Source organism: Bombina bombina, chromosome 5, assembly GCF_027579735.1.
Source record: "Bombina bombina isolate aBomBom1 chromosome 5, aBomBom1.pri, whole genome shotgun sequence".
Classification (NCBI taxonomy): domain Eukaryota; kingdom Metazoa; phylum Chordata; class Amphibia; order Anura; family Bombinatoridae; genus Bombina; species Bombina bombina.
In genome coordinates this window covers 486,716,718-486,741,940 of record NC_069503.1, presented here as the reverse complement: position 1 = coordinate 486,741,940, position 25,223 = coordinate 486,716,718, and the positions used below count along the sequence as shown (strand labels likewise).

At 37.7% G+C, this 25,223-nt stretch overlaps 1 protein-coding gene across 1 annotated transcript in view; it reads left to right on the top strand.

Annotated features, from left to right (window-relative positions):
- ADAMTS16 (ADAM metallopeptidase with thrombospondin type 1 motif 16) overlaps nucleotides 1-25,223 on the top strand; it is a 399,543-nt gene that overhangs the window by 204,470 nt on the left and 169,850 nt on the right. The window contains exons 12-13 of the mRNA XM_053714402.1: nucleotides 14,447-14,595; nucleotides 24,781-24,953. Coding sequence (XP_053570377.1) covers nucleotides 14,447-14,595; nucleotides 24,781-24,953 — 322 coding nt within the window. The remainder of the gene's footprint in view (nucleotides 1-14,446; nucleotides 14,596-24,780; nucleotides 24,954-25,223) is intronic.

Below are 25,223 nucleotides of genomic sequence, written 5' to 3'. Positions count from 1 at the left end.
GCTTATGAGCTAGAAGTCGGTCTGCTCTATTACCCTTGTAATAGTACAATTGTTTGAGGGCCAGAAGATTTGATTGTACTTTTTTTTCTTCAATTAAGTTAATTTTGGATCTAATGGCTACTATCTGCTAAGCTATCTGTCTCGAGGGGCCTCCCCTGCTGTGTTTTTCTAGAGAGCGTAGTTCCAAATATAATTGAGCAAGTGGTTTTCCCATAAGTTTCTGGTTTTTTTTAGGCCTGTTTTGTAAAGTGGCCCCTCATAAAGGCCTTCAGGGTTGCCCATAGTATGGGGTCGTCAGTTATTGCATTGTCATTGGTGACTAGGAAGTTGTATATAACCTTGGAGGTATCAGCTCCAGCCTGCCCGGAAATTAAAGAGGGGTGTAGCCTCCAACTAGAGGAGGAAGATCCCTGAAGATGAGTGTTAACTAGGACAATGGAGACCATATCATGGTCTGACCATGGGCATACCTGAATAGAAGGGTGAGATAGCCTGTCCAGTAGGGGGGAGTGGCATAACAGGTAATAAATTCTTGAATAGCAGAGGTGGGGGTTTGAATAGAAACTGAAATCTCTCTCCGAAGGAGACAGACACAGCCATATATCATACAGGCTAAACTGGTACATTAAGGATCTAAACTGATTTGAAGCCCGCTTGGCTACGGAGTCCAAGGGTTTGTGTTTGGAGGGTCTCCTATCTAAGATTGGGTCCCATACTATGTTCAAATCCCCCTATCAAAAGACTACCTCTGTTTAATTGGTCTATCAGAGGAAGAACCGCTTTCATAAAGGTGAGTTAGCCGACATTCGGGACATATGAGGCCAGGGTGTATTGGACTCCATCCAAAGTGCAGACCACCAGCAAATATCTGCCCTCCGGGTCCCTCTCCACGTACTGGATCACACATGCAACTGACTTGTGGACCACAATAGCAACACCTCTTTTTTGTTGGATGAGAGGCAAATTGGGAAAAGTTTAGAGTTCTGCATGAAAGAGGAGCCCTGAGGCCAGTGGGTTTCTTGGAAAAAGGCAACCTTTACGTTAGTTTTCACAAGGTATCGAAGGAGAAGGCACCTCTTTGTAGGTGAATTCAGTCCTTGGGTATTCAGGGTGGCAAAATTAAGAGCCATGCTGAAAAAACCCCAAAAAACTACTTAGTATTTTTTTTTTTTTTTAATAATTTTTATTGAGGTATAAAGTTGGCATACAAACAAGAGAAAAAAAAAGATTGCAGCAGTATACAGCAGAAATCTAGAATGGCTTATAACAGGGTACAATGTGTGAATTCTAGTTTGATAAACATTACATGTTTTCTCAATCACTCTAAGCCATATGGAAAACATCTTCATCTGCCACATGAATAAAACAGTATTTCACAGAAATGCCAATAAAAGTATAGAACCTTCATATTTATCTAAGCGGCCGCTCTTGGGTCTCATAACAAACAGTATTAAACAGCTATAACGGAAGGTTGCTCCAAGGATAAGAGGCCCCTTTTGGACCCCATCATGGAAACCTCAAATTTTTGTATAATTGAGCTATAGGATTGGTATGAAACACGCTTAATTAAATAAATTTAACAGGGTGGTATAATATTAGAAAGCTGAAAGTAAGACTCTGCAAAAGGTAATACTAAACAATCCTGCACAGTTAGGGGGGAAAAGTAGTGCTAATATAATTTTGTAGTACCAGATGTAATTGTAAAAAAAAAAAAGGGGGGAAATAAGGTGTGGTATTAACGAGAGAAACCACATAATTCACTCTCCTAGAAATAGGAGATATATTAAGGGGGGGGTGAGGGGGGAGGTGGGAAGTTACATACGGCGGACAAATTGTAAAAGTTATGTTAAGCGCCACCACAGGTCCGAGAGATGCACATTGTAAAGATGTTGGGATGGGGGGAGGTGGTTCTTGAAGAATAGTGGGTAACTCATATTCTCATTATGTATTAGGTTAGTGTTATATCTGGCTCAAGAGAGCCACAAATTCCATGTCAGCAGGGCTGATATAGTATGTAGAGCTTAGTCAAAATAGGGTGCATAACAAAGGTATAAATGATAATATTAATGCAGGGCCTGCCTGCGTTAGAGGCGTTGTGGTAAACTTCTAGCTGGGACTATTTATCTCAATATATCTATATGCACCTCAGCAAGCTGAGAATTTGCACTCTTAGCTATGAACTAGACCAGAGGAGCACTTAGTAAAACACATGTGGTCTAAGCCGCCCAACCCAATGATAAAGAGATTATAACTTCTAATCTCGTTTCAGATCAGCAAGGCTCCAAATAGTTGGGAGATTAATTTAAGTTAGTCTCAGTAAAAATTAGCTAATAACAATAGGAGGGACAGTAGTATAAGAGGGGGGATAAACAATTAGAACTTATAGTGCAGCTATAACACTGTACTTACGAAATGTGCAGGCGGAGCCTCGGCCGCTACTTAGAACAAAAGAGGTGTCCAATGGCACTACTTAATATGAAATGAAATTGTCCCCTCTATTCATTAATGACTTATGTGCATTCTACACATTAGTAAGGTTAAGGAAATAGGTGCTATGTAGTAAAAGGAGTTTAGACAAAAAACTGACAGATAGGTTGGGTGACCTTATCTGGGATAGACTACATTTATAGCACTCTGGGGATTACTCAATTAAATCAAATTGTGGTAACAGAGAGAGTCATGCAAGGATGTGCAAAGAACAAAGACAAAACTGTCTGAATAAACTAATTTACATTAAAACTTAACTTTTATTAAAGGCTAGTTAAAAATGGAAAACACACACTTAAAAACACTCTTAGGAGCCAAGAAAATCTTATTTATAGAGCATGTACTAGTTGGTATAGTGGATATATAGTATCTTGAATGAATTAAATATATGGTGTTGGGGCTAGTAGCTGGCCACACCCGCGCTGTAGGAAATGATAACTCAGCACTCAAAGCGTAATGTCCCCAAATGAATTATGGTAAATGCATACTTGGGTATGAGAAAAATGAATGTCACACCTAAACATTGAGCATGCTCATAGGAAACAAAATATCACTTCACAAATAAAATAGAGCATATTATTGATATGAATCTGAGGCTTTTCCTAATGGATTAATGGTAAATAGTAACTCCATTATTTAACTAGGATTGTAAAGACACAATACAGATGTAAAATAAGACAGTCAGCTATGATAACGATATTTTGAGTCAGACCAGGAGACTAGATGCACATAAGTCATTAACACACCAGCTCAAGATAGTATGCTAAGAGACCCTAAAACATTAGTAGGATAAACATTGGATATGTAGAGGCAGAGGAACGGTATTTATATAGGTATTAAATATACATATTCATGTGGAAGGTGTCCAGACACACGAGCAGTATATAAGCATAGACTAGAAGTTCACCCTACCAATGCCTTTATAAACCTTTTAAATCATTCAACTTGGATGCAAAATGAACTGTTGTGGCCCATACACAGTCCAAAGTCTAGCGGCAAGAGGGTGTAAAGAGTCTCTCCCGGAAAGATCTGCTTCTATCAGCTTTATGGGACGGTTGCAGTCCAGATGTTAGATGCTAAGGACACTAATAGAAAATCCTATCTCTTCTTAAGGCATACCTTTTCCAGGGTCACATGGAGCGTATCGTGTCTTGAGAAAGTCCGGAGCACCACCGGGGTCCCAGACTCTCAGGAGGGAGAAGATTGCGCAGAGTGCTATATGGATCCGCAATGAAGCTGGCAAGGTAATCGCTGAGGCATGTGAATTTATCACTTCGGGATGTACGCTGTACAGCTCTGGGGACCTACACCTATTTACTTGTGTTTGTGCCGCAATCACCTGTGGGTGCAAGTCAACATATCCAAGCACTGTATTCATGATCGCGCCATCTGGAGGTATAGATTCTGAGGGCGCTGGTTGTCTAACCTTACTGGGTTTGTCCTCAGAGTCTCTCCAAAGCAGGTGAGCCGCTGTAGATCTGCTCTCCACTCCCAAACTCTTGCGTCTAGGAGATGAGGGACGCCGGGGTCCTGAAGCGCTGTACCCTCCAATAGCGGTCATATAATTGGGTGTGTGGTCAGCATGGCCCACGAACGGGACATCTACCCGCTGGGGCGCTAGGATGGTTAGGCTTTCAAACACACCACAACACCCATCGATGAAAGTAAAAATGTCTTCCATAATTTGCTCCGCTGTCTGCATATTTAGAGGTAGTGGAGGGTGCCGGGCTTGAGAGTAATACTAAAGTAACAGGCCCAAGATGGCCGACCCCAGAGCCGCTTGGTGATGAAAATGCCCCCAAATCATGAAATTAAGGTAGTTTAGTGAAGCTCTCATAAGGATCAATTGTGCAAGTTACTTATGTCAGTCAGTCTTGATGAAGGACCAAAGATTTAAGCTGGAACAGGCTTTCATAGAGTTATTTACAGATGTTATAGTCAGAGCTCCTGAAATGTGCGACTGTGCTGTTTACTAGTTGGCTCCGCTACTTAGTATTTTTAATATTAACTATGTTTGAAATTTTTAAACCATCTAAAAAAACCATTTTTTTTATATCTCTTTAAGGTGACAATAAAGTCAAAATTAAACTTTCATGATTGAGATTTTAAACAACTTTCCATTTATTCTATTGTCTATTGTACTTAATTGTCTTGGTATCCCTTGTTGATAAGCATATCAGGTAGGCTCAGGAGCAAAGCATAGGGCATACAGGGCATTTGCCCGGTGAGCCTGGGCCAGTTGCGGGCCAAGGCCCGTTGCCTTAGCCTGCCCTCTCACCAGCATTATTATTTGTGCATGATGCAGGCCCGCCCTCCCCTGCCTCTAACGGCCTTGCTGTGTCTTTGAACAAGGTCAGGGCCTGTACCGCCCTGCTAAAGTGCCTGTTATTTTGAGTAACAGTGACTACACAGGATGATTATAAGTGGCTATTCTTTTTTTTTAAATATAAATGTTTTTGCTTTTCTACGATGTTTCAATTTTTGTTTCTACTTAATGACAAGCAGATTACAAAATACAGTGACATTTTAGGGTGTTACAAACATTGAATGTTTTTGTAAGTCAAAATAATACATTATACGTATATAGTTTTGGAGTATGTTTAAATAAGAAATGGGGGAGGAAAGGATTTCTCTTCCTTAAAGGGACATAGAACCCCAAAAATGTATTTTATGATTCAGATAGAGCATACAATTTTAAACAACTTTCCAATTGACTTCTATTATTTAATTTGCTTTGTTATCCTTTGCTGAAAGGTTTATCTAGGTAAGTTCAGGAACAGCAAATAACCTAGGTTCTAGCTGCTTATTGGTGGCTGCATATATATACCGATTGTCATTGGCTCACCCCATGTGTTCAGTTAGAAACCAGTAGTGCATTGGTGCTCCTTCTTCAACAAATTATATCAAGAGAAGGAAGCAAATTTGATAATAGAAGTAAACTGGAAAGTTGTTTAAAATTGTATGTCCTACCTAAATCATGAAATAATTTTTTTGGTTTCATGTCCCTTTAAAGTGATGGGCCTATTTTTGGTTCCATCCAGCCCTGGGAGCAGAAATGCACTAATGGGAGCTAGCTGCCTCTTGTCCTTGGCTCTACTGATGTGATCAGCTATTTTCCAGTAGTGTATTTCTGCTCCTTCAACAAAGGATACTAAGAAAATGAAGCAAATGTAATAATAGACACATTTGAATGTAGTTTGACATTGTATTCCCTATCTGACTCTTGAAAAATAAAATGTGGGGTTTCATGTTCCTTTAATATATTTTACACCACTTAAAGGGACACCATACTAATGTTCATTGGCTGATTGGAACTTCCTGCTAATGGTCATTGGTTAATAGGTGTCCTTGCTCACTGCACATTATTATAAGTCAATCATTAGTAGGCAACTAATGCTATATTTATGTTTGTTTAAAGTTTTTATTTCATATGTTTTCTGGCAAAATAAGAATAGATGTTTGCTGCTCTTTGGTATGGATGATAGAACATGTCTGAGTACAGTGTACTTTATTATCACTTCAGACAAAAAGTGTTCTATTGGAATGATCTGAGACATTACTAATAATGTGTTACCACATGATTTAGAAATGTGCATCCTTTGAATAAAAGGAAGGGTAAACCTGTGTCATGTCATTTGGGTTCAACTGCAGTTCCCCTGGGCCACAGCAAAGGAAAGATTTAAGCATATTTCTGTGTGATCATAAATGAACCAGTCTTGTTCAATCAGTGTGTGTATATTACTGAAATAGAGTGATCCCTATAGCCTGGCCTATTTGCAGCCCTTGAGAAGCTATATATTATACAATCCGGTATGTTATCTGACCATACAGCTAGTATGAATGCAGTTGTGTTGACATTTTGGATAAATGCTCTGATCAAAGCACAATTTAAAAAAAAATATACAAAATAGTAATATGGGTCACATTGTTCTATACATGGCTGTTGAAATTTACACAGAAAAGGTGTCAGTTGTATTTAAAGAAACAAACAAAAAAGCAAACACTATTATAAACCAGCCAATAGGTTTATGTAGTCAATATGGTAAACAATTTGATAAGGTAGGTCTTAACAGTCAAATAATGACCAAAAGAGTATTTCTAAAATTAAACACAGATTTTTTTTGTTTGTTTTTTTTAATAAAAAAATTAAATGGCTTCACAAGAAGAAAAATATTGTCTCACAATCTACATTAAAATGTTTTATATAGTCTCACAATCCAGTGAAAACTGCAAACAGCATTATTTTATCTTGAGAGATGTCAATACCATATCCATATATGAAAAGTGTATTTATTCTTTCAAGGATCAGAAGAACATCCTATATACACATCTTTTAGAATGTGTATACCCAATAACAACTGACAATACAGTCAAATTCAAATAAAAGCTTTAAAGAAGAATACTTACACTAAGGGGCAGATTTAGCATTATCTTTACACAGAAGGTTCACAGGCAGTGAACCAGTGAGCCTAAAATCATAACTTGTGGGCAGCATCTGCTCATGCAATGCAACCCCCTTGCCCTCGTGCAACCAATCATACATTGCAATGTTATTTTATTTTTCTTAATTAACAATATTACAGGGATGTCCAAGGTTGCAGGTTAAAATCACCCCAGAATGATCTAACTGGGGGGGGGGGGGGGATTTAACCTTCAACCTTTGACATCCCCATAAAATCTTTAATTAAGGAAATTAAAATAACATTGCAATATATATTCATTAGTTATTTTACTTGCTTTTGTTATAACATATCTCACAATGTTTCCCAAGGCTTTCTGAGTCTCAGGTGAGGGAGTTTCATGGGCATAGCCGTGGCCAGAGGGTTGGATCTGCAGGTGTGCTGTGGTTGAGGTTGGGCATGCTGTGGGTGAGGTTGGGCATGCTGTGGTGGGGTTGGGCATGCTGTGGGTGGGGTGGGGCATGCTGTGGGTGAGGTTGGGCATGCTGTGGGTGGGGTTGGGCATGTTTTGGGTGAAGTTGGGCATGCTGTGGGGGAGGTTAAGCATGCTGTGGGTGAGGTTGAGCATGCTTTGGGTGGGTTTGGGCATGCTGTGGGTGAGATTGGGCATGCTGTGGGTGGGGTTGGGCATGATGTGGGTGTGGTTGGGCATGCTGTGGGTGAGGTTGAGCATACTGTGGGTGGGGTTGAGCATGCTTTGGGTGGGGTTGAGCATGCTTTGGGTGGGGTTGAGCGTGCTTTGGGTGGGTTTGAGCGTGCTTTGGGTGGGGTTGGGCGTGCTGTGGGTGGGGTTGGGCATGCTGTGGATGAGGTTGATCATGCTGTGGGTGAAGTTGGGCATGCTGTGGGTGAAGTTGGGCATGCTGTGGGTGAGGTTGATCATGCTGTGGGTGAAGTTGGGCATGCTGTGGGTGAGGTTGGGCATGCTGTGGGTGAGGTTGGGCATGCTGTGGGTGGGGTTGACCGGATCTGGACAGAGTCTGCGTGGGAGATTGCATTGGTGCAGTCACTCATTTGCTCTGGAAATTGGGACATTTCCCTGAAGGGGAAGCTGTGGGAGAGACAGAGGGGCAAAGCTCCCAGACTGTAACAATACCACAATATGGTTGAGAGCTTTGCTATAAAATACCTATGAGACCCTAAGCCAGCAAATTCTATGCAGTGATTGGTAGATTGATGGGGGGAACTACATGAAAGGTCCATAAAGTTATAAAGTGAGCCTAACTGTTATTTATTAGACATGGCCATTTACTTATTTTTGCTAATAATTCTCTAACGTGTGTAGTATACTGATTTATAAAACACACAAAACATGTATAGTCACCTGACAAGGGGATTGTTTTGTCTATAGTATAAAAAAGGGGGTCGCAAAAAAACATTTCCAATGTTAGAGTCCCATGTGAAAAAAGTTTAATAATATGAAACTCAAATTTTTCTTTCTTGATTCAGATAGAGCATTTGATTTTAAACAACTTTCCAATTTACTTCTATTATCAATTTGTCTTTTTCTCTTGGTATCTTTTGGCTGTATGCTTAGGAGCTGGCCCATTACTGGAGCACTATATAGCAGCAGTTTTACAAGAATGTTATCAATTTGCAAGAGCACTAGATGGCAGTACTATTTCTGCCATGTAGAACTCCAGTAGCCTGCCTAGGCTAGGTATCTTTCAGCACAAAATATCGGGGGAATAAAGCAACTCTGATAATATAAGTAAATTTGAAAATTCTTTAAAATGTTATGACCTGTCTGAATCACAAAATACATTTTTGTGTTTCATATCCCTTTAAGAAGCTCTCATCTAAAGTATATTTATCCACTGGTCTAAGCTGATTACAGAACTACACTCCAGTGAGCCATCTCTCTCCTTGTCCTGCTATCCTAGGGACCTAATTCACTAATGCTTGTACAACCTCTTCTGTGACTACTTAAAATGGACATTAAAGTAGACATGTGCGCTTCATTCCAAAACGAAATACGGAAAAAATTGTCAAATTTGCAGCTTCAGATCGATTCAAATTTCAAAATTACCCTAGCAACGAAACTAAACTAAACCGAATGCATTTGTAACGAATAAAGCTAAATTAGTTCGGATTTATTCCTTACATTTGAAGGGCCATTGACTAATCACAATTACACTAGTATTGTACAGTATATTAGGTTATATCACTCTGCTAGCTCTGTGCAGAGCACATTATGTAGCTGTTACCTGTGAGGTTGGTACTTAGGTGGGATGTGCTGTGTATTACACTAGTATTATGTACTGTATATTAGGTTATATACTTCTGCTAGCTCTGTGCATATTGTGTAGCTGGTACCTGTGAGGTTGGTGCTTAGGTGGGATGTGCTGTGTATTACACTAGTATTATGTACTGTATATTAGGTTATATACCTCTGCTAGCTCTGTGCATATTGTGTAGCTGTTACCTGTGAGGTTGGTACTTAGGTGGGATGTGCTGTGTATTACACTAGTATTATGTACTGTATATTAGGTTATATACCTCTGCTAGCTCTGTGCATATTGTGTAGCTGGTACCTGTGAGGTTGGTACTTATGTTGATACAGTACATAATACTAGTTTAATACACAGTACATCCCACCTAACACATTCCAAATTTACTAATCGAATCCGAACTGAATACATCTGAATTTATTTGAATCCGAACCGAATACATTCTAATGTATTCGAATTCGAATCGATCCGAAAACGAAATTCAAAAAAATCTGAATTGGTCCAAAACGACCCAAAACTAATTTTTTTTAAGTTAATCAGAAATTGATCACTGCAGAAAAATAAATGTTTTAAAAATTTGCATTGCATTGTTTTGCTGTTCAGGGAGATATCCAGTGGAAAGCCCTAGAATATGTTTATCACATCTACATTTAGTGGTCAGTTAGGGAGGGATATAAGGAAGTTCCTGCATTGATGCAATATCAGGGTTCTAAATCCCAAGAAATTAACTCCAGCTCTTTGGGAGTAGTGCAATAACTACAATTTAAAAAAAATAACTGAAGGGACTTAGTAGTGTTACTTTGTTAGAGCATGCAATTTTTTGCACTTTTCACTTTGAAACCCTTTTTGGGGTTTAAACACATAGGTAAAGTCCCAAGTTGAACACAGTCTGTTATTGGTGGGGCTCATTGTTTGAGTGTTTCCTACTCATTACCTGTGGCTCTCAATTAAGACTTTAACTATGTGTTTAACCCACTTGTGAATGCACTGCAATGATACTTTAATGGAGAAACAAAAATCTGTTTAATTTCCCTTTTATGAACCTAGGTTACAATATGGTATTGAACTTCACAAAGATTTTAAAAGAATGTTGCATATAACTGGTAACATTTCTAATTTGGCCGTTATATACAAGCACAATTCATTTTTCAGTGCCTATTCTTTATCTGTGAAAGGAGTTGAAGAAAATCTCAGACTAGTTTTCTTGAAATTCAATCCGTTAGCCTCTTTGTACTATTAAAAAAAAAAATACACTTTGACCTCAAATGCACAGAATGCTAATAATTTAGAGCACTGACAACCAGGTGTGATGGGAATAAAGACTAAAGCCACTGACCTGTAATTACAAGGTGCTGAGATAAAAGTTTACAATGCTTCCAGTTTTATGTGAAGAGAATTAGGTCTTCACCTTTAGATAAACTATTAAATGCTTTGTGCCCTTAGATTTGTTTTTTCCCCATAACCACATTGCACTTATCTGTTTGATAGCATTGTGCTAAAGTATTATTATAATTATAATTCATTATGTTTGATTCTTTCTAATTACCTGCTGGTGACAGTTGGAATAATAGACTATGGGCTCTTAAACAGTAACACGTTTAGTTAATTAAGCCAATATCATTTATTATTTAAAACTTCGGTGACCCAAATCCACTTGCCTATAAACAGCACAGTCATTCATTCTTCAATCCTTACATTCCCTTATAGATTTGGCTAATATTTTAAACCAGTTATAAACTTGTCAACATGTACCATAATAATCTGTTACTAAAAATACAGACTTCTGTTTTATTCCCTTATTCTATTAAAGGCTTACAGAACATACACAATTGGTAAAGCACTATTAAATAACTAAGTTAAAACAAAATATAATGACTTTGCTATTTATGAAACAAAATATACAAGGAATTTAATAAACTTAGAAACATAATTAACATTTTCTTTTGTGATTCAAACAGAGCATATATTGTAGTTTCCAAATTACTTTGAATGTCAAATTTGCTTCGATCCCATGATATTCTGCGTTGAAGAGATACTTAGATAGGCGTTTGGATAACTACATGGCAGGAAACAGTGCTGCCAGCTAGTGCTCTCAAATGGATATCATTCTTGCAAAACTGCTGCCATATAGTGCTCTAGAAATTGGCAGGCTCCTAAGCCTACATTGCTGCTTTTCAACAAAAGATACCAAGAGAATGAAGAGAAATCAATAATAGAAGTAAATTAGAAAGCTGTTCAAAATCGCACGCTCTATCTAAAATATGAAAGAAAAAAATTGGATTAGATATCCCTTTAACTATCTCCATATTTCTGTATATAAAGAAACACTGTTTCAGCGTGTGTGTTTTTTTATCCATGCAAATAAAAAGTTTAATATATTTTGAAGCAAATAGGAAATACAAGTGGTGTAAAGCCTTATTTAATATTTCATTGGTGGACAGTGACACATCTCACACACATGAAAAACACAATTTTTTTCTCAATACAGGAGCATCCATAACAAAAACAATGCTCGCTTTTAAGTGCAACAAAGACAAAAATGCACAGTCTGTGGCATTCATCTCATTTCTGTGCCGCCTAAATTTGTACAAAAGCACATTACACAAATAGCTAGACATTTGTTGCACTTTTAAGGACCAGTAAATACAGTAGATCTGCATAATCAACAAATGCATGATAAAAAGACAATACAATAGCACTTAGTATAAACTTCAAATAAGTAGTTGATGTTTTTCTGACAAATTTCAGTTATGTCTATTTCCACTCTTTATGTATCATGTGACAGCCATCAGCCAATCACAAATGCTTATACATATATTCTGTGAATTCTTGCACATGCTCAGTAGGTGCTGGTGTCTCAAAAAGTGTAAATATAAAAATACTGTGCAGATTTTGTTAATGGAAGTAAATTTGAAAGTTGTTTTAAAATTGCATGATCTGTCTTAATCATGAAAGTTTAATTTTATACTTGAGTGCCCCTGTGATACAAATAAATCTGGTACCGAAAATATCTAAATGCTGCCAGATAGCAGCTATTTTCGGTATTCGTTTAGTAAACAAATGTCAAATTTATAGTGGCTTCACACATGTGCCTCTTGTCATTGGCTTACCAGATGAGTTCCGCTAGCTCCCAGCACAGTTGAATGGGTTATTATTGAAATCTGCTATTATCCTAAAATGTACCAGTCCAACAACTTATTTTAAATACAAGTGTGTGTGTATACCATGAATGAGAACTATAGTATTTTAACAACACTTTAATTTCACATCAGAGGACTTGGAGTCACATGATCATTTTTAATGCTTCAAAATTGGTTATTCATCTGTAGCCATATTTATTTCTTTACTTTTTGTTACTAAGCCACTGCTGTTTAACCCATAATGCCCTCTGATTTATTGAATTATTGTTTATATGTTGTATATAAAGTTATACATGGGTACTTCCAGGTTAAATATTGACCCGGTTTTCTGCTAGCTTGGAGTTTACCAATCTACAGCTGAAAATGGTGTCATTCACAGAAGTGTTTTTTTTATGTATTTATTTTTTGTGGACAGCTGAAAGTAGACATTAGCGAGTTTTTGACATGTTCAGTAGTTCAAATGTGTATTTTTTACATTTAAAGGGACAGTCAAGTCCAAAAAAAACTTTAATGATTTAAATAGGGAATGTCATTTTAAACAACTTCCCAATTTACCTTTATCACCAATTTTGTTTTGTTATCTTGGTATTCTTAGTTGAAAGCTAAACCTAGGAGGTTCATATGCTAATTTCTTAGACCTTGAAGACTGCCTCTAATCTATATGCATTTTGACCACTAGAGGTCATTAGTTCAAGTGTTTTATATAGATAACATTGAGCTCATGCACGTGAAGTGACCTAGGAGTGAGCACTGATTGGCTAAAATGCAAGTTTGTCAAAAGAACTGAAATAAGGGGGCAGTCAGCTGAAGCTAAGATACAATGTAATTACAGAAGTAAAACATGTATTATTATAACTGTGTTGGTTATGCAAAACTGGGGAATGAGTAATAAAGGGATTATCTTTCTTTTTAAACAACAAATAATCTTGTGTTGACTGTCCCTTTAAGAGTTTTATCTTTTTATCACTTATATGGTCTACTCTTTTAGGCACCTTATTTGTTGTAGGAGAGCTTATATCCCTTTTTAAAGGGATATAAACCATTTTTTCTTGTTTTTTTAGAGTTTTGCTTATGATGTAGTATGTAAAATTATGTATAGTAGTAGTGAATACACATACATCCGTGTAGTTTGCTTCTACATTCTTTACAATTTAAATTAAGTGGGAAGGAACAACATATAATCAATAACTAGATTGTGACACGTTTGAAGAGAAAAATAGGCTGGTTGGTGCCGTAATTAAAGAACACAGATATTTTCTAATCCTTTCTTAGATAATACAGATTAAAAGATTAAAGGTTACCATAGGGATTTACTATGACAATAATTAATTCACACTCCCAACAGTTAAAAATAGACCTTCTGTATTTACTTGCGTTGCTATTCAACATCTAATAAGCTGGTAAATTGAGTGTAAGGTAAAAATAAATAATACTGTATTCTATTATACCATATGACTGCAGAGCTAGTGTTTTCACTTTGACGTTTAAATAAAAGCTTAAAAGGGCCATAAAAGTAAAAATGAAACATATTTCAGATCGAGTTTGTCATTTTAAGCAACTTACCAATTTTGCTTCTGTTTTCAAATTTATTATCAAATTTACTTTGTTCTTTTGCTATTCTTTCTTGAAGAGCAAACCTAGATAGGCTGATGGGAACTTAGGAGCCTGCCAGTGTCTTTAGCAGTCAATGGCAGCAATAATGTATAACATTGCTATAAACATTGTTGCAATCCTGCTGCGGGAAGGCAAAAAACACATGGATGCTCCCAAGCGGAGCTAGGATTACTTTTTAACAAACGTACCAAAAGAACTAAGCAAAATTGATAATTGAAGTCAACTGAAAAGTTCTTTGACATTTTATTCTCTAAACCCAAGTTTAAAACAAATCCTGTCACATTGTAAATCTTCATCATTTTTAATATACCCCCCCTATGTAAACCCTAAGTATCATTAAAAAATCATTGTGACTGAATCCTATATTATTATTATCAGTTATTTGTAGAGCGCCAACAGGTTCCGCAGCGCAAATAGAATTAATGAAATGTTTTTCTTTCATATGTAGTGTTTGTGTTGCACTGAGCATTGTACTATACATTTCCGTATAGAGAAATCATTTTTAATGTTGCAGTGGTGTCGGAGGGGACAATGTGTGAAACACGGTGATGAAGGACCCAAAGCCACAGACGGCCAATGGTCAGACTGGTCTGCTTGGTCAACCTGTTCAAGGACTTGCGGGGGAGGCGTTTCCTACAGAGAACGGCAGTGTAACAATCCACGGTACCCTTTTTTCCTTTTCTTTGCTGTGAGTTGTCAAGTGAAAATAAGATAGATAGTTAAATTATTTATAATTGCTATTATGTATTTCTTATTGTAGAGTTTTCCACACAAGACACTCAGAATATCCCAGCCTCATTAGATGTCATGGTTAACCAGTTATATTGCCTTTAATCTGCTTCTGATTAATATATGCAAAGATTGTCATAACCAATTGAAACAATTATGTCAATTTAAATGTGATCAATATTTAAATGATTTTGAATATTGTTCTATCTTTCACAAATGATCTATACTGAGTGAAATTGCTGGTGCTGTTTGTTTTTTTTTTTTTATACTGTATGTGTTTTCAGCCGTATCCTCTTTTTCTTCTTGCTGTTAACAGTACTGACAAATTCCATAAACCAAGCCGACAAGTTACTACCCCAGAAAAGCACAAATGTTACCTCTAAGTGTTTTTCATGGGCATTTGTAAAATAAAAAAAAAAGCTATTAAAAAAAAAACCAACATGATAAAATAAGTTTATTTAAACTGAATGAAAATTATATTGGCTGTTTAAAGGGCCAGTAAACCTAGAAAATAATGTTATATAATTCTGCACGTAGTGCGGAATTATATAACATTAGATTAGCGCCAGGTTTCTAAAGCAATTTGTTAGATAGATATTTAGCAAAGAAAACAGAACGCTGCTCCTGGCTCTACTGAGCGGGTCTGTTTTCTTCTGCTAAGCGTATCGTGGGAACGCTGTTTAGTCACAGCATGCCCGATTGCACTATTAAAATCAATGTAGCTCGCTCCCGCTCTGGTCTGGTAGCTGGAGCGAGCTACATTGAGTTTAATAGTGCGATCGGGCCGGCTGTGATTAGACAGCGTGCCCAGATGTGCTTAGGAGAAGAAAACAGACCCGCTCAGTAGAGCCAGGAGCGGCGTTCTGTTTTCTTTGCTAAATATCTAGCTAACAATTTGCTTTAGAAACCTGGCGCTAAGCTAATAGTGCAGAATTATATAACATTATTTGCTAGGTTTACTGGCCCTTTAAATATTGGGGGGGGGGGGAGTGTAACATTTTAGTGTCCATAAAGCAAAGAACACTGTGATGGTGTAACCTAGGTTACCTTTATCTAAACTTTTCTGCTAAGGCCAATTAGGGACAGCTATAAATGATGTACTGGAATATGCAGCCAATGGCTGTGCAGAATATAGCAGGTTTAAGTCTGGAGACTGCACTTCCTCTTTAAATAGGAACTTGAAAGCCTACATCTTTCAGAGTTAAATTACAAGGAAAAAAGGGCCCAAAATAAATAATGAAAATATATTGCAAAGTTTTTGCTCCAGATAATTTATATATAAGAATCTCAAAGTGTTTAATATCCCTTTAAACATGCATAAAAACCTGCATGTGAAGTCTAATATTTCCCACTCAAAATACTGACTGCAGGAATCCACCGCAGTGCAGTGGGTATAGTGGGCATGTGTGTTTGTCGGGTTATTGATTTTTCTCATTTTTATTAGTGTAAAAGTGCTTATTATTTTTATTTTTTATTTTGATCAAGCAGTTAGTTTTTGTATCTGTTTGGTGACATTACTTCGGAACATCATCCAATAATGGTGGTGTCTGGTTTCAGTGTGTTTCGTTTATGTGCAAAACTACTGTTACATTCACAAACATTTTGGTGTACCCAGTAATAATTTTAAACGTGTAATTTGGGGTATTAGCCAGTCTTTTTAGCTGTAGCATTCAATCAGTGGAAAATGGGTTTTTCAATGAGTATTTGAGTAAGAAGCATTGGGGTGAGTTAAACAGGACTGACGACACAGTGCAACTTTTCACCAAACCAATAATTAAAAAATGTTGCCGATTTAAACAATGAAAATAGCTCATCAGCAGATGTTAAAGGGATACGAAACCCAACATTTTATTTTTATGATTCAGTTAGAGCATGTGATTTTAAACAACTTTCCAATTTGCTTCTATTATCAAATTTTGTTTGTTCTGTTGGTATCTTTTGTTGAAAAGCAGAGATGTATGCTTAGGAAGCACTATATGGCAGCAGTTTTGCAAGAATGTTATCCATTTGCAAGAGCACTAGATGGCAGCACTATTTCCTACCATGTAGTGCCCCAGATGTCTACCTAGGTATCTCTTCAACACAGAATATCATGGGAAAAAAGCAAATTTGATAATAGAAGTAAATTGGAAACTTTTTTTAAAAAATGGCATGCTCTGTCTGAATCACAAAAGAACATTTTGGGGTTTCATATCCCTTTAACAAGCGGATAATTATTAAATTACAGATTGTGTACAACCTCTGTGTAAGTAAAGTGATGCTGGAATACCAGGAATTCTCCTCTTAACAAAGGACTTGTACAGCTAACCTCAGATCTACGTTTTGCCTATATGGGCTTCATCAGTGGAGCACTTCTCTTATGTATTTTAGTCTCCCTAGAAGTGATGGGCAACCAGACGTGGAACCCTTGTACACTGGCCTAAAGGGCTATAACCGCACCTCCACTGATGAGGCCCATATAAGCAAAAATCACATCTGGGGTTAACTGTACCATCCTATAGGGTGGTCTATTAAGCACCATCTGTCCTTTTATTTATTTCATATATTTTAGAGACTATACATTATAACACTTTTTATTTTTCTGCATGAAAAAAGACCAGTTTTTAGAAAAAAATACTGTTTTTAATATGCAATTCATTGATAAAATGGTGATCCACTTACTGTATAATATTGTAGTTAGTTTATTGTGGCATTTTGCAGGTGTAATCTCTCTATACACTTACTGAAGCAATTTGTTTATACATTACTAACATATTCAGGCTGAATAGAAACAGCCACGTGGATCTGATTTTGTTTGCCAGTTTTGAACTACGTGTAACATATTTATTTAATTGTTATGCTATGCAACAAGTACTACTGGAATCCAGTCATTCATTTCCTCTATGTATTTTATCGTCTGCTGCAACATATGTGCGTGTTTTTAATTTAAAACATATAATGCGCACATTTATTTGAAAATCAATGGCCTACATTTAAATATGTTAGATGTTAATGCATAAGACCTTGTGTTATTATTGCCTTTCTTTTCTATGGCATCCATTTCAATGAGTTACGTCACTTGATTTAAAGGGACATAAAAGACAATATCAAACTTTAAAGGGGCATTAAACACTAAATACATTTTATAAGCATAGTATTGAGGTTATTTCATGCCTCCGTTTAGTTATGGGTGCCACCATGTTGAAATCTGTCTTTCACTGCATTCCAGTGGTGACCTATTTGCACATGTGCAGCAACTCTCAGTGTAACCTAGGTTCCATAATGGCAGCACCCATGATTATGGGCAGGTGCATGAAATTGACTTAGTGTTTAGTGTCCATTTAATGATTCGTATAGAGTATACATTTATAAAAAGCTTTCCAATTTACTCCTGTTATGAAATATATCACTTTCCCTTGAAGTGTTGCTCCTATCCATGTAAGCTTATCGGAAGTAGGTCCAGGAGCATGCATGTGTTTTAAACACTATATGGCAGTGGTGTTTGCATCAACAGACCTCCCAACTGTCCCTCTGTCCACAGCCATATGTCCCAATTTGCTTAATTTCTCTTAAAGGGACAGTCTACACCAGAATTTATATTGTTTTAAAAGATAGATAATCCCTTTATTACCCATTCCCCAGTTTTGCATAACCAACACAGTTCTAATAATATACTTTTAACCTCTGTGATTATCTTGTATCTAAGCCTCTTCAAACTGCCCCTTTATTTCATTTCTTTTCATAGACTTGAAGTCTAGCCAATCAGTGCCTGCTCCCAGATAACTTCACGTGCACAAGCACAGTGTTATCTATATGAAATACGTGAACTAACACCCTCTAGTGGTGAAAAACTGTTAAAATGCATTCTGAAAAGAGGTGGCCTTCAAGGTCTAAGAAATTAGCATATTAACCTCCTAGGTTAAGCTTTTAACTAAGAATACCAAAAGAACAAAGCAAGATTGGTGATAAAAGTAAATTGGAAAATTGTTTAAAATTACATGCTCTATCTGAATCATGAAAGTTTTTTTGGCCTAGACTGTCCCTTTAACCCTGTCCATGGACCACCCAGACACACCCACTGTCTGCCTAGATATGCCCACAGACCTCCTAGAAACCCCCCATGATCTCATCCACTATCCACCTGTGATCCCCCTACCAACATAACTCTGCCTACAAAACGGCAATAGCTTCCTTTAATCTTGTGTGTCCCTAATACCTAGCCACTATTGTTGGGAGGTATGAATGCTGGGAACAATGTTATACATAATGTGCTAAAGTCACGTGCATGCACCTGAGTCTACCTATTTATGCTCTCATGTAAAGGAGCTAGGTTTCAATATAAAATATAATATAAAATGTTTAATTATATTTGATAAATATATATACACTTGTGCTTATAAGTTGACATACCCTGGCAGAATTTATGATTTCTTGGCCATTTTTCAGAGAATATGAATGATAATTTAAAAACATTTCTTTCACTCATGGTTAGTGTTTGACTGAAGCCATTTATTATCAATCAACTGCCTTTACTCTCTTTAAATCATAATGACAACAAAAACTACCCAAATGACCCTGATCAAAAGTTTATATACCCTGGTGATTTTGGCCTGATAACATGTACACAAGTTGACACAAAGGGGTTTGAATGGCTATTAAAGGTAACCATCCTCACCTGTGATCTGTTTGCTTGTAATTAGTGTGTTTGTGTATAAAAGGTCAATGAGTTTCTGGACTCCTGACAGACCCTTGCATCTTTCATCCAGTGCTGCACTGATGATTCTGAATTCTGAGTCATGGGGAAAGCAAAAGAATTGTCAAAGGATCTGCGGGAAAAGGTAGTTGAACTGTATAAAACAGGAAAGGGATATAAAAATATATCCAAGGAATTGAGAATGCAAATCAGCAGTGTTCAAACTCTAATAAAGAAGTTTAAAATGAGGGGTTCTGTTGAAACCAAACCACGGTCAGGTACACCAACTAAAATTTCAGCCACAACTGCCAAGAAAATTGTTTGGTATGCAAAGACAAACCCACAAATAACTTCAGGTGAAATTATAATAATTATTATTATCGTTTATTTGTAGAGCACCAACAGATTCCACATCGCTATAAACAAAGGGGGAGTACAACAAAACAATTATAGGGATCAAATGGGTAGAGGGCCCTGCCAAGAGTTGCATTGTTGTAGTCAGCTCTTTAGAAGGTGATCTACAAACAGCTGGACTCTTAGCCTTACATGCTTAGGGGGTTCAGGGGATAGCAATAGAGGAGTGGAACTGGTATAAAGTAAGGTTAGCATAGGTTGTATGCATCCCTGAACAGTAGAGTCTTTAGGGAGTGCTTGAAGCTTTCAAAACTAGGGGAGAGTCTTGTGGAGTGAGGCAGAGAGTCTCACAAGATGGGAGCCAGTCTGGAGAAGTCCTGTAAACGGGAGTGTGATGAGGTAACCAGAGAGGAGGAGGTCATGAGCAGAGTGAAAGGGACAGGAAGGAGAGTATCTGGAGACAAGGTCTGATATATAGGGGGGAGCAGTGCAGTTGAGGGCTTTGTATGTCAGAGTGAGATTTTTTTGTTTGATCCTAGAGGTAAGAGGAAGCCAGTGAAGGCATTGGCAGAGAGTTGCAGCAGATGAAGAGCGATGTGTAAGAAAGATGAGTCTGGCAGAGGCATTCATTATGGATTGTAAAGGAGCTAGGCGGCAGGTGGGGAGACCAGAGAGGACAGAATTGCAGTAATCGAGGCGGGAAAGAATGAGAGAGTGGATTAAAATCTTAGTTGTGTCTTGTGTAAGGAAGTGTCTAATTTTAGAGATGTTTTTAAGGTGGAAGCGGCAGGCTTTAGCCAAGAACTGAATTTGAGGTGTGAAAGAAAGATCTTAGTCAAATGTGACCCCGAGACATCGGGCATGCGGGGTAGAGGTAATGATGGAGTTGTTGACAGTTATAGAGAGATTGGGGGTGGAGATTTTGGAAGAAGGGGGAAAAATGAGGAGCTCAGTTTTGGAGAGATTTAGCTTGAGGTAGTGAGAGGACATCCAGGAAGAGATGTGAGAAAGACAGTTAGTGACATGGGTTAGCAAGGAAGGAGATAGGTCTGGGGCAGAGAAGTAGATTTGGGTTTCGTCGGCATACAAATGATATTGGAAACTGTGGGACTTTATTAGGGAACCTAGTGATGATGTGTAAATTGAGAAGAGAAGGGGACCGAGGACAGAGTCTTGTGGTACTCCGACAGAAAGTGGTGACGGGGCAGAGGAGGCCCCAGAGAAGGCTACACTAAAGGTACAGTTTGACAGGTAGGAAGAGAGCCACGAAAGGGCTGTGTCACAGATGCCGAAGGATTGGAGGATTTGGAGCAAAAGAGGGTGGTCAACAGTGTCAAAGGCTGCGGACAGATCAAGGAGGATAAGCAGAGAGAAGTGGCCTTTTGATTTTGCTGTATGTAGGTCATTGGTAACCTTATAAATAGCTGTTTCTGTGGAGTGATGGGGACTAAATCCAGATTGCAGTGGGTCAAGAAGGGAGTTTAATGCAAGGAAATGGGATAGGCGTGCATATACTAGTTTTTCTAGAAGCTTTGAGACAAGAGGGAGGAGGGAAATGGGACGGTAGTTGGATGGGGAGGTAGGTTCAAGGGAAGGTATTTTGAGGATAGGTGTGACCAGTGCATGTTTCAGCGATGAGGGAAATATACCCGTGATGAGGCAGAGATTGAAAATGTGTGTTAGTATAGGGGTAAGGGTGGCAGAGAGGGAGGGGAGTAGCTGTGAGGGAATAGGGTCATGGAGACAGGTAGTGAGGTGAGAGCACAGTATAAGTGCCGAAACTTCTTCCTCAGTAACAGGGGAGAATGAGCTAAGTTTTAGGTTATGTGGGTTGTGGTTGAGTGAGAGCATTTGAGGGGGGGAGAGAATGGAATTATGTTGAGAGCTGATTCCATTTCTGATGGAGTCGATTTGTTATTGAAGTGGCTGGCAAAGTCACTTGAGCTGACAGAGAAGTTGTATTAGGAGGTGGGGGAGGGCGGAGGAGAGTATTGAAAGTGGAGAACAGACGTTCTGGGTTTGAAGAAAGATTAGAGATAAGAGTAGAGAAGTAGTTTTGCTTATGGAGATTAAGGGCAGAAAAGTAGGAGTTCAAGATGAATGTGGTGTGGCTGTTTCAAGATGCACAATAAGGAGGCACTTGAAGAAAGATGGGCTGCATGGTCGAGTCGCCAAAAGAAAGCTATTACTACGCAAATGCCCCAAAGTATCCCGCTTACAATACGCCAAACAGCACAGAGACAAGCCTCAAACCTTCTGGCACAAAGTCATTTGGAGCGATGAGACCAAAATTTAAACTTTTTGGCCACAACCATAAACGTTACATTTGGAAAGGAGTCAACAAGGCCTATGATGAAAGGTACACCATTCCTACTGTGAAACACGGAGGTGGATCGCTGATGTTTTGGGGATGTGTGAGCTACAAAGGCACAGGAAATGTGGTCAGAATTGATGGCAAGATGAATGCAGTATGTTATCAAACAAACAGAATGCCTCATTCTCCACTTCTTGATTAGAGTTTGAACACTGCTGATTTGCATTCTCAATTCCTTGGATATTTTTTTTTTTATCCCTTTCCTGTTTTATACAGTTCAACTACCTTTTTCCCACAGATCCTTTGACAATTCTTTTTCTTTCCCCATGACTCAGAATCCAGAAACGTCAGTGCAGCACTGGATGAAAGATGCAAGGGTCTGTCAGGAGTCCAGAAACTCATTGACCTTTTATACACACACACTAATTACAAGCAAACAGATCACAGGTGAGGATGGTTACCTTTAATAGCCATTCAAGCCCCTTTGTGTGAACCTGTGTGCATGTTATCAGGCCAAAATCACTAGGGTATGTTAACTTTTGATCAGGGTCATTTGGGTAGTTTCTGTTGTCATTATGATTTAAAAAGAGTAAAGACAGTTGATTGATAATAAATGGCTTCAGCCAAACACTAACCATGAGTGAAAGAAAAGTTTTTGTGTTATCATTCATATTCTCTGAAAAATGGCCAAGAAATCATAAATTCTGCCAGGGTATGTAAACTTATGAGCACAACTATATATATATATATATATATATATATATATATATATATATATATATACTTTTATCATTTATTTAACCTCCTTTTTATTAATTGTGGATCTTTATATTCCTAGTAAAAGTCTCCAGACCTAAAATTGCAGTCATCGATCTATTACTCCAATGACCTATTTATAACTCTTCATAATTTTTCTCAACAAAAAAAAATCTATGTAAATAATTAGAGGTGCCCATAGCATTCTGGAGACTTTTTATGAAAATGTGAGCTGAAAAAATTCCCTGGCAGGAACCGTTTCAGCCCAAGCAATACAGCATCTGCTTCTTGAATTTATACTTTCATTATTTGTTTTGCCCCCTTTTTATGTAATTTAGCTCTGAAAATTGTAGATTTTCTCAAAGCACTACTGGGAGTTAGCTAAAAGCCAATGAAAAGATGGATATATGTGCAGCCACCAATCAGCAGCTTCTGAGCCTACCTAGCTATACTTTTTTAGCAAAGGATACAAAGAGAACTAAATAAATTAGATACTAGAAATACATTGGAAAGTTAAAATGACATGCTTTATCTGTAACATGAAAGAAAAAAAATTGTTTTAATATCCCTTTAAGCCCTAGTTGACTTGGCTCCTCAAAATAAGGCAAGTGGTGGGTGGAGTTTGGCTATTGAAAAACAACTGCAGTAAACGAGATGTTTATTTTATAAATATATATGGATGATATGATGCTCTATAGCAAGACAACAAATGTCTTGTAATTACAAGGTGTTTACTGTAACTGCCTCCTGCTCTCTTACAGCCAATCATGCAAAAGCAATGAATGTCAGTCATGAGGAACAAATCAGTCTGACATATTTTAACTCTGCCACCTCTGAGGTGGTAGAGTGGTGAGGAAGCAGTGGGGTTTTATTAACTTGCAGTTGCAGGCTCTCAGGGGGCAGGCTTGCACCCTAAGGGTGTCCAAGTTGCATCCATAGCTTCATGAATGGAGCCCTAGTGTTTAATTATGCTTTAAAGGGATAGGATAGTCAAAATTAAACTTGCATGATTCAGATAGAGCATGTAATTTTAAGACGCTTTTAAATTCACTTCTATTTTAAAATGTGCTTCGTTCTCTTAGTATCCCTTGTTAAAAATGAATACGCACATATCATACACCAGTGGAAGCTGCTGCTAATTGGTGCCTGCACACATTTGTCTCTTGTGATTGGCTAACTAGATGTGTTCAGCTAGCTGCCAGTCGTGCAATGCAGTCCCTTCAGCAAAGGATAACAAGAGAACGAAGCAAATTTGATAATATAAGTAAATTGGAAAGTTGTTTAACATTGTATGTTCTATCTGAATAAACAAAAAATTGGTGTTTACTATACCTTTAACAGTAACCACATCCACATTTATTTTACATGCTTAAATATATATATTATCCTATTTTTTTCTTATTATAAAAATACAAACTAGCAAAAACTATAACTCATAATATAAGTTTTATTGTACAAATATTTATGCGCTGCTATATTTAATCATTTAAAGTGAAAGTCTATCCTAGCATTTGTGAAACGGTAGGATTGACTATTGGAACAAATATAAAATACTTCATGCTGAAAGCTCCTTTATTTGTTTCAAGTGTTTGCCGCACTAAGCTCCTCAGGCAGCCCACGGAAGAACGCTATTTAGCTGTGAGGTGACATTTCCACCTCTTAGCAAATAGCTGTGCATTTCAGCAGGCACCAAGCTGGATTTTCCGCATGGCTATTGGCTAAGAGGTGAAAACGTCACCTCTCAGCAAAACGGCGTTCTGCCGTGGGTTGCCTGAGCAGCTCAGTGCAGCAAATACTTGAAACAAATAAAGGAGCTTTCAGCATGAAGTATTTTATTTGTTCCAATGGTCAATCTTAGTGTTTCACAAACGCTGGGATTGACTTTCACTTTATTGTCTGGTATTGCAAGCTGTTTTTGAAAATAATAAAAATTTCCATTTTCTGTGGAATTACTATTTCTAATTTAATTTGTTTTGTAAAGAATCATAACAACTTTTATGTTTTTTTGCTATGATTATTGCAGGCCCTCCTATGGAGGCAAGTTCTGTGAAGGATCATCACGGGTATTTAAACTGTGTAATAGCCAGAGCTGTTCCAAAAATAGCATTGACTTCAGAGCTCAGCAGTGCGCAGAATACAACAGCAAACCTTTCAGAGGCTGGTACTACAGTTGGAAGCCTTATACACGTGTGGAAGGTAAACATCTGCTCATTCTCTCATTTATTTACATTTCTTCTTGAGAAACCAGCACAGAATTATTAGAAAACACTAATTAGGTTGAAAACCCTATTTCCAAACTGCTTGGGACCGGAAATGGTTTGGATTTTGAAATATTTGTATATTTGCATCAGTAAAATGAGACAATTTGGAGAGGGGATGGGACCAAGTGTGAGCAACAATATCTTATGTCATTTTTAAGCAATATTTACATAATACAGCTTATACATGGAACCTAAATGTTGTTCT